The sequence below is a fragment of the Etheostoma spectabile genome, chromosome 22 (genome assembly GCF_008692095.1).
Source record: "Etheostoma spectabile isolate EspeVRDwgs_2016 chromosome 22, UIUC_Espe_1.0, whole genome shotgun sequence".
Taxonomy (NCBI): domain Eukaryota; kingdom Metazoa; phylum Chordata; class Actinopteri; order Perciformes; family Percidae; genus Etheostoma; species Etheostoma spectabile.
In genome coordinates, this window is record NC_045754.1 from 6835484 (window position 1) to 6845426 (window position 9943).

The 9943-nt window shown below is 42.2% G+C and overlaps 1 protein-coding gene across 2 annotated transcripts in view; it reads right to left on the reverse strand.

The window, feature by feature from the left end:
• The window catches only part of cnksr2a (connector enhancer of kinase suppressor of Ras 2a), a 59197-nt gene that overhangs the window by 4915 nt on the left and 44339 nt on the right, over positions 1-9943 (reverse strand). The window contains exons 16-23 of one of the 2 annotated variants that reach the window (XM_032503435.1): positions 9311-9384; positions 9097-9168; positions 8198-8265; positions 7744-7841; positions 7008-7226; positions 4807-4943; positions 3957-4186; positions 2183-2370 (exon numbers count right to left, since the gene is read on the reverse strand). In XM_032503435.1, coding sequence (XP_032359326.1) covers positions 2183-2370; positions 3957-4186; positions 4807-4943; positions 7008-7226; positions 7744-7841; positions 8198-8265; positions 9097-9168; positions 9311-9384 — 1086 coding nt within the window. Of the gene's footprint in view, positions 1-2182; positions 2371-3956; positions 4187-4800; positions 4944-7007; positions 7227-7743; positions 7842-8197; positions 8266-9096; positions 9169-9310; positions 9385-9943 lie in introns of those variants that run through there. The other variant, XR_004327418.1, reaches the window with a different exon arrangement.

Sequence of the window (9943 nt, forward strand, 5' to 3'; positions counted from 1 at the left end):
ATATATATATACTGTGTGGCCCTGTCCACAGCAGTACATTGCTTAGCTTCCGTGTTGGCACTCCTTTCTGCTTCTCCCAACTGGGAGCGTGCCGACCAACATCTACTGTAGGTAGGTAATACACTGACAAAGGATAAGTACTTCATACACTCCCAAATTCAATCTATTTCTTTAACTAAAGCTGTAAATGTAGCGAATTAAAAAGTACAATATGTCCTTCTGAAATGTAGTGAAGCAGAAGTAAAAACAAAGTAAAGTCCAAGTATCTCAAATCTGTACTTGACTACAGTACCTGAAAAAATTCAGTTCAACCACTAGATTTAGTTTTGACACATGAAAGATATAGAAAAAAAAAAGGCCTTTTTGTTTCCACAGCAACCACTGCGGATAAGTTGCTGCTGCCTGAACACAACCTGATACCTTGTAAACAGCAGTTAATGGTCTTCATTTTAATCCAAACTCCCCCAACAAAACTTGGTGTATTCCTTTAAGGGACGCCAAACAGGGAACAAACATGTAAGCTCCTCCACCCAACCTGCACCAGCCGACATGTGCAGCCAAAGCCACAGACCCTCGCAAAAAGCTACTGTAGCGACTAATACCCCCGTGCCCTCACAAACCATCCCCTCCCACGTACACGGAGGAAGCAACAAATACACACAGTCTACAGAGACAAAAAGGAAGAAAAAAAAACAGCCACAGCAAAAGAGCCATTCATAGGCACCCAGCTCAGACACATAACCACTGCTCATATAGCATAAAGCCACAGATGGCTGCTTGACAAAGCTCTCAAACCAAACCGAGGAGACAGACGACAGATGACGGCACTGGAGCTAACAAGACAGAGACAGTGTGTATATAGATGTGCGCATATGTGTGTATTAGGGTCAGATCGTGGTGTATAAAGCTAAAAATGTATTTGGAAGAATCCCTCTACAAAATGAAAGGAGTAGTGTTTGATCCATTTCACTCAGCTCACATTTATTGTTGTTAGGTGCGTTGTTTTATGACTGTAGGCCAAGAACCAAGTCAACCTGGAAAAACTGAAGCATTGTGAAAAAAAATCCTTCACACTTAAAGGAGTGAAAAAACGGCTTGTCAATCAATCATTCATCTGCAAGAATTGCAACAGAACACGAGAGATATCAGGTATGAGAGTGAGACATGAGGTTTGCTGCAGATTAAAAGGTAAAATCCTTGACATTTCCATGAAATTGACTCCTGTTTAGCAATTGAATGTTTTTTTCCTGACTAGGAGTTTTCAAGCTTAACTGTTTACTGTTCACTCTCCTACAGACGTATCTGAGCTGTCTTAACTTACTGCTAAAGCAAACATTTTCTGCTGCTGCTACTGCACATTAAAAGTTATAAACTTGCTAAACACGGCCTGCTTTTTATTGAATAGTACTCGCCGGAAAAACAATCCTGGTCCCCAATTCTGACCACTAGCAGCTCGACAAGTGTTTTCTGTACAGTACATCAAGCGCGTTGTTGCAAGACAGAGCAATGCCAGCAGTGTTTTTTTTGTTTAAATTCTTGTTGGGCATTGGCAACCACCCACAGCCTAACCATTATTTGGTTAGATGTTAAATGACGTTGGGCGCTTTTAAGGCTCTGACACACCAACCCGACGGCCGACCTTTGGCAAAAAAGGCAGTCGGACTGACTGGATTAGCATTCCACCAATCAGATTGGTCATTGAGTCTGACTGCCCGTCTTCCTTCCGATTTAACATGTCAAATTGGCCCAAATGAATGACGACGGCACGGAACACACGGAACAGGCTCGAGTCACTGACCTCGCCAGACGGTCCGACGGCCGATAATCGGGTCGGTGTGCCAGCACCTTTAAAGCTTTTTTCAACTCAAGCAATCAGGGCGCTCCTGCCAAAACGAAAAGCATGAGTCCCTCGGCAATGAAGAAGCAGTGAGCACTCTCACCGAAGAGGGGGGGGGGGGTGCATCTAATTAACCAACTGGAAATCTTAAGTAATCTAACTTTACTACAAAAGAAATCTTACTAGAAAAAAATGTTTATTTGCAATAAAAGAAATTCAGTAAGGTTTTCTCAAGAAAGGGACTGCAATGTCATTTAATTCTTACCTTGGTGTGTGCAAGATATCCATATATATGTGCTTATGTGTATTTTGTATTTACCCATGTGTCTGTGTGTGTTTACCAACCTTCAGCGTGGAGGTGAGTATACGGAGGCGGTGCAGACGGTCGTTGAGCTGAGGGTCGGCGGCCCGTCGCAGGAAGGACTGCCTGCAATCTGATTGGCCTTTGCCGTCTGACCCGCGACCCAAAGGACACACGCCGCCCTGCTCACACGCACGAAACAGGTCGCCCAGGGATGCACCCTCGCTGCCGCCTTCACGCAGTCAGAGAGAAAGACAGCGTCACGCACTTCATCAATCAAATTTTATTAAGAAAATCACCCTTCAACCTGGTCTTTATGCGCTTCACAATTCAAAGAGAATGAGTGAAAAGTTTGTGCAGGACACAAGATGATGGTGTGTTATGGCTGGCTATAGTAAAGTTATATCCACGACATTCCACTTCCGAGATAGCTCCATTGTCCTTCTTTTCGGTCAGAAATCCATTACCTTCCGCTTTCTTTGGGTTGTAATTCTAAACTCTGGTGGATTTCTGAGGACTATGGTTAACTGCTCCTCAGATCTCTGCAGGGTAAATCCAGACAGCTAGCTAGACTAACTGTCCATCAGAGCTTTCTGTTGCACGACTAAAACAACTTTTGATTGTGCATGTCTTCCAACTAAACTTATTTCTTCCCGGGGCTATTTCGCAATGGCACTATAGCTCTGTCCTACGCTTAGCACCCCCAAGACGATTGTGATTGATTTAAAGAAATGCCAATAAACCAGAGCACGTTTATCTCCCATCCCGGAATGCTGTGGGGACTAGCCAGACCCTCCTACGCAGCGCTGTGGAGGAAGGTCTGACAATGCGAGACTAGCCATAGAATAATGAGTAGAGTTGGATTTTCAAACTAGATTTAAAAATGTCAACTGTGTGAGCTTTTTTGACATGTAGGGGGAGGCCATTCCAAAGACGAGGGGCACGGTAGGAGAATGCTCTATTACCAACTGATATTGTTTCTTTACTAAGGGAATGACCAGGAGACCAGCATCAAGGGAGCGGAGAGTGCGGGCCGATGTATATAATGTAATAAACTCAGATAAATAAGTCCATGCAGGTCCTTATATATGTTAAAAGAAGAACCTTAAACTCAGCTCTAGCTTGCTCTGGCAGCCAGTGAAGAGAGGCCATGATGATGATTTAAACCTTCCTTCGCCTTTCCATTATGGTGTCAAATGATTCGAAGCTAAAGGCTAAAGAGCTGTCCTAGTCTGATTAGATTGAGTTATGTCTCAGAGCAACCACTGGAGGACAGCAGCACACACCCCAACACTTCTGTTACACAATATAATTACTTGTGCTATTAATGATAATAAAGTCCTGTGCTCTCTTTCCTTTCAGCCTTAGGGATGTCCTCTCCATTTTGGCGGTTTTATTCCCTCAGCTTGGCTGATTAAATTGGAATTCACATGGTTATTATATTTCATTGTTTACAATTTTAGTTTGGCACTCTTCTTTCCATACGCCGCTGGGCTCACCTTGGCAACCAGTGCACCATTGTCTCATTAGCCTCATTAGATCTGAGTGTGTTACCATACTCAATACTGATGACGATTTAAATGGAAATATGTCTGCCTGAGAGCGATTTTATTTCTGGCACATGTACTGACGTCAAGTCTTCACCTCAAAAAAAGAAAAAAAATGTCTCTGGTGGCTGTCATTCAATGTGAGACACACTTTTTCTTTTCTGCTCTTACCTGACACCCACCCACACACACAAGGCTACAGTTATTTTCTGTCTCCTCTGGTATGATTCCATGTGTTTCGCAGTACATGCATGTCCCTGACTAAACTCACCATTGTGCGTTTGCTGTTCTTCTTTTGCTGGGGGCGTGAGGAGTGTGTGTAGGTTGCTGTCTCGTGGCAGTGTGAAGCTGCGGGGTTTCCCTCCCTGGGTTGCCATAGGAATCAGCCTCTGCCTCGCCATGGGCAACGGGACATTCCTCTGTGCCGGAAGAGTGTAAACAGCACCGGCCATCATAGTCCCGCAGCCCGGACTGGGCTCAGCAAAGACGGCATCCTCTGTCACGTCGAGAATAACAAGGAATAAGGCATAGCACTTTGCATTTTCTGTGTTCTGTTCAATCAAAATAAGCTATTGACCGCATCACACATTTTAAGCATTGTACACAAAAGATGTATGCTTAAATAAAGTTTACCAGACACATATATCCAACAAACACCTCTCCTACAATTCTATTGATACATTGGGTGCACCATTTAATGATATCTTGTGTCAGCTAAATTCTCTATGGAGCAATGCCCTACTTGGAGCAAGACCACCAATCAAACAAACTTTAAAAATACTGCAACAGGCATGACAACAAACCCCCCCAGCGCATTTTTCAGTGTCAAATATCTGGATCAGATGCTTGACTCTGACCTGAATGTAATGGTTACACATTAGAGGCTAAAACTCCCCATAAATAGTATAATTTAAAGCATTTTATCTAAAAAAAGGAATATAGTATAGTATAGTAGTAGTTTATACATACACACATAGTAGTAGTAGGATAGTATACACATTAAAAGCTAAAACCCCCTTATAAATAGTATAATTTAAGGCATTTTATCTAAAAAAAAAACAAAAACATAATATAGTCATCGGCTGATTGGATCCATAAGGCATGTGGTGTGTTACCTAGTAGGTCCAGTTTGTAAGTAGTGCAGTCCAGCCTCAGTCAACGGGGTCTCAATCAAGTCCTGCCATGAACGTCTCTGAGACGAGGAAGAGCGGCCCGGTGAGCCTGTCTCACTACTGCCCCCCGCCGGACTGGAACGGTACTACAGTAACCAGAGACAAATAGAACGTAGAGGAATTATTTTTAGTAGAGGCCTACTCTTAAAAGTGCAATATGTAATACAGATAGCTAGTGTTTAAAATAGTTACTGCAGTACAAATTCTAAATTCCCCTCCCAAGACTCGAAGTTCACGGAGGTTGCCAGGCTGAGACTGCAACATTCACAACAACGTTGCAAGATGCTTGTCTCACGTCACAGCCAGACATTACTCCACAGCACAGCGGAGTAGCTAACGTTAGATCCTGCCTTTATTCGCTGTCATAAAAGCCCGTGTTCACGCAAAGCTATGTACCCAACTGACTTCCTCGGCTTAGAATTACAGTAGGAACCGCTAAACACTTTGCCATCCTTTTCCGCCCGACTGAAATACACACTTTATTGGCTTGGAATTACGGCAACAATCGGTAATCACACTGCAAACTCACGGTCCTCTCGTCCCAATTTATAGCCCTCTCTCTTGGCTTAAAATGGCTCACTACTGTCGGCTACGGCCGCTGAAAACGCTGCATGTTGTAAACAGCCATGGCCTGCTTGCCTGGTCCTCTAGTTAGCAGGGTTAGCATGGCAGCGTTAGCCTGGACCAGACTTTACTGGCTGTGTCACCATCGTTTTTGTGAGTATGTGAACAACTCAGGTACTGTAGCTATATAATTCAATGTGAGTTCACAAATGTTGAAATGACATAACATGCCCTTCCCTAGTAGCGGTGAGAAATTAACCTGAAGCTAATACTTACCTTTTTCGGGAGGAAATTAGCCAACTCTGCGTTCTTTTGGGCTCTAAACTGTCTCAATCTTTCAAATACATCTATAATATTTACCCGGGTTTGTTCTCTGGTCACGCAACTGTTAAACATGCCGTTTTTCTTAGGTTGGGTGGAATCTGTCTCGGTTTATCCTGTTTGTTTGTTTGCTGCTTCATAGCTGTACTACCGTTACAGCTGTAGCGCACTGGCTTTACGTTTTTACAGGTATATATCTGACAGCACGGCCTGGCTATCAAACTGGGCAGTTGATACCATAGACATATAAACTTATATATATATATATAAAGCCGCATTTATATGTCTATGGTTGATACCACACACAGGCCAAAACACAGACAGAAAGTCCGTCACAGGACGGAAATTTCAAAAGGTGAAAATTCTGGCATCAGCATTGTTGTCAGAAAAGATAATTCTTCAACTTTGCATGTTTCAGTAATATCTGATGACGCATTGGGGCCATTTTTGGATTTATTACAGTAAATATATTACATAGTGGACCTTTAACATGTGCAATATGTTGTTTCTGAGTTTTCTGACCAGAGGTAAGACTTTAAAAAGCAAAATCATCCATGTGTCCAGTGGATCATATAACTTTATTATGATTTATGTGCAAACATTGTTGCCTATGTCTTTTACTTGACTATGGATGCCAGAAGGAGTAACCAGGGATCCAAATAAACAACTAATTTCTCATCCATAACAGCTAGTATTAGTCGAATAGACATAACTGATAATATTATGATGTGTTCACTTCACTGCCCATAATGGACAAGTGGACAGTTCAGAGTCTGGATACTTTAAAACTGCATATTTTTCTAATATTTATGTGAATTAAAAAAAAAAAAAAACTTTAATTTAAAGAATCCTGAACAAATGAATAAACAAGACCTGCACGTGGATTCTTCATGGAAATATTAATTATACCCAACATTACAGAAATGTTGCAGGAACAAACAACACGCTGATACTACCTTCAGAGCCTTTCTCGCAATGGGGCTAAAAATGTATGTTTTGTCTGGAAAAAAAGCCATTGTAATCATTTTTAAGGTAATTAAAATCAAGAATCCCTACTGGTAGGATGGATGTAATGAGCTAATTGTGTGCCAATTACATTACGACATGACATTGTGTGCAAATTTGTCATTTTAGCCGGAAAAAGTGTGGTGGCAATAAGCAACTACATGGTGGCTCTAAAGGAATTGAAAACGCAGTCAGTTAACAAGTTACTGTAAATTGACATGAATATTCACAGCAAATTAAATGCAAATCAGGCCACGCACCTCTACAGCATCACATCTGTACTGCACGTCGCTGCTGCTGCTGCCCCCTGGCTTCCTCCCGCTGTGCGTGGTGCCCCCCCCTAGAGGACCTGGATGGTACTGCGGCTCTGCAGCCACCACGGGAGGCTCGCCGCAGAGGAAGTCCTCCTGGGAAGAGCGAGAACGGGACGTCTCCGTGGAGGACAGTCGAGTGGTCCGGCCTTCCAAAAAGGCACTCATCTAACATACAGAGAGGGAAGATGGAAAATGTGTCAGCCTTCAATTGTTCGCCTAGTCTCATTCAATTGTCTCTATTACACTTAATAAAAACAATTTCATCAGGCGAGAAGACAGGATAATGATTATATTAGTGTATGAGGGAGAAAGTAAGACACAGGAAGAGAAAGAACAAGAAATGAGTGTTTGAATAAAAGGCTAACTATTTATTACAAGGATTTTCAGATATAATTCCCGTGTGTTTCTGATATTTAAAACAAAACAGTGCTGTCATAGCAGTTGTTTTTTTATTTTATCTTAGGCTAAAAAACTACAAGACGTTTAATGTGGAGCAAAGCAGCGTGAGGGCCAATTATAGCATCAGTTTTATCAAAATTAGCCGCACCACTCCCTGTAGGCTAAATTGGCAATAACTGTCAAGATGAATGGCGGAGGAACACTGAGCGTGATTGTTGCCTTCAAGTACAGCATGTACTTTATATGAGTGTGTAATACAGCTGTGTGTGCGTGTGTGACTCACTGATGGAGGCCGTGGGTAGGTATCATATGGAGGTGGGGGACTGTCCTGTTTGGGGCTGGAGGTGGTGTCCTCCTCATGTTCACTCTCACTCCAGTAATCTGCAGGAAAAACACACAAAGACAGTCAGCAACAGCATCCATCCACCCACCCATCCATCCATCCATCCATCCATCCATCCATCTATCCATTCATGAATACTGTACAAGTACTATAAGTATAAGTGCAATAGGAAAAGCAGTATTAGAGTCTAAGGTTCAATCAGAATTACAACACAGCAATCAATGTGCAGTGTATTGAAGTTAAACATACAACATACAGATCCATCCATCCATCCATCCAGGTACTGTATCAGTACAATAGGAATAGCAGCAGTGTGTTTGGTACTTAAAGACAATATCCTTAGCAACCATCTGCTGAGGTGCCCGTTAGCAAGTCACTGAATGAACCCCCTCACCCTGCTCCTGGCGTATCCTCTCTCGCTCGGCGTAGCCCACAGCGGCCATGTTGAGACGACTCAGCCATCTAACGGAAGGGAGGAACACCCCGCAACAGTGAATCACGATCATACTACAGTATATCAAAAACAAATACTTTGGATTTCGCTTAATTGCTTTCTTGCCAAGAGTTATCTGAGAAGACTAAAATACCACTCATATGTGTTGTGCCTGGAGCCAGGAGACGGTTAGCTTAGCATAGCTTAGCATAAAGACTGGAAACAGAGCGATGCAGCTAGTAGGTATTGTCCAACTACTGTACACCAAATCTGTCTACCAGCACCTCTTAAGATCAATATTAGAACATTTTATATCTTGTTTGTTTATATTCGTATAAAAACCAAACTACAAATTGAGGTTTTAAAGCTAGGCTAGTTTTTGCCCCTGCTTCCAGTCTTTATGCTCAGATAAGCAGCTGCTGCTGCTTCTCCTCATCTAACTACTTACTAAATTTCTAAGAGACTTATTTCTCTTTAAAATAAACGGTAAAAACATTCTTATTTTTTGCAATTCAACTTATTAGAGGAATTTTGTAAAATACCCAAATGAAGCGCAAAGAAAACATCTATCTCTGACGTTTTAACGAAATCCTTTGTGCAGTAACGAGATGATTATGTAAATGACAGCCCCGTTTGGGAGAGCCTATGCCCAGGAAAGGTCGAAGTTTGAGCCTCTATGAAAATATGCCTTGCAAATTATGTTTTTCATACACATCAATGCCTGAATGAAAACAGGCCTTTAATTTATCATCAAATAAAACACATAGTTGCTTTGTGCTTTGGGGATTGTAAACAGGAAGCTGCACTCGTGCCACCCAGCAGGGGGTTTGCCCTTCTGCGTAACCTTCCTCCATGTTTACCTGTTCATGTCGTCCACTCCATCTGCTGCAAAGTAGAAACTCTTGACCTTGGGGTGGCATGCTTTGAAAGCACTAGAGCGTAATGGGGGGGAATAGTGGGAGTTAATTTTGTAGAAAAAAAGCATTTAAACATCATTGCATGTAATCTCCACATGGAGGGTAAACACATGAATATGCAATAAACAGTAAAGACAAGTTTATAACGTGCACTTACTACTTCTTGCGACATTCACTGGCCCGGTCGATCTTAAACTCCGGAAGACTGACAAAACCCTCGGCCTTCTCATCCTGAAAAGAATGATGAAAGATATCAAGAGAAACACTAAGTTTATTTCAATGTGATTTATTTCCAATACATGTGGCATACATGTGGCTGTGACTCTATGGGCCATGCTACCTTTGCACTCGTAGTAGAGATTCAGGGAAATGAAGACTCGATCACAACAATGTACAGCTGTCCCATGATGACTACTACAAATCGGTGTACACCTGGACGTCAGTTTGTTTACGTGTGTGAAGCAGTAGTTCATAGAAAGCTTTTATTAAGTAACCAAAACCATGCTAGCCGAGTCTCTGGACTGGAATCCAACAACTCCAGTGTGTATTTTTGGAGCAGTGAGCTTTCGGAATGGTTGGATTTTGTTTTCGGGATGACGAGTCGTTGGATTAATGGGCTTTCGGTCCAATGGGACATTTTTCGGACTGTTGTTTTCAGGAATAATTGGCCGTGGGACCAGTGTGAATTCCCCCTTAATTTAGTGTTAGCATCTAACATTTGCTAATTGGCTCTAAACACAAAGTGCAGCTGAGTCATTAGTTTTTCAAGTATTTGCTTATAAATTGTACT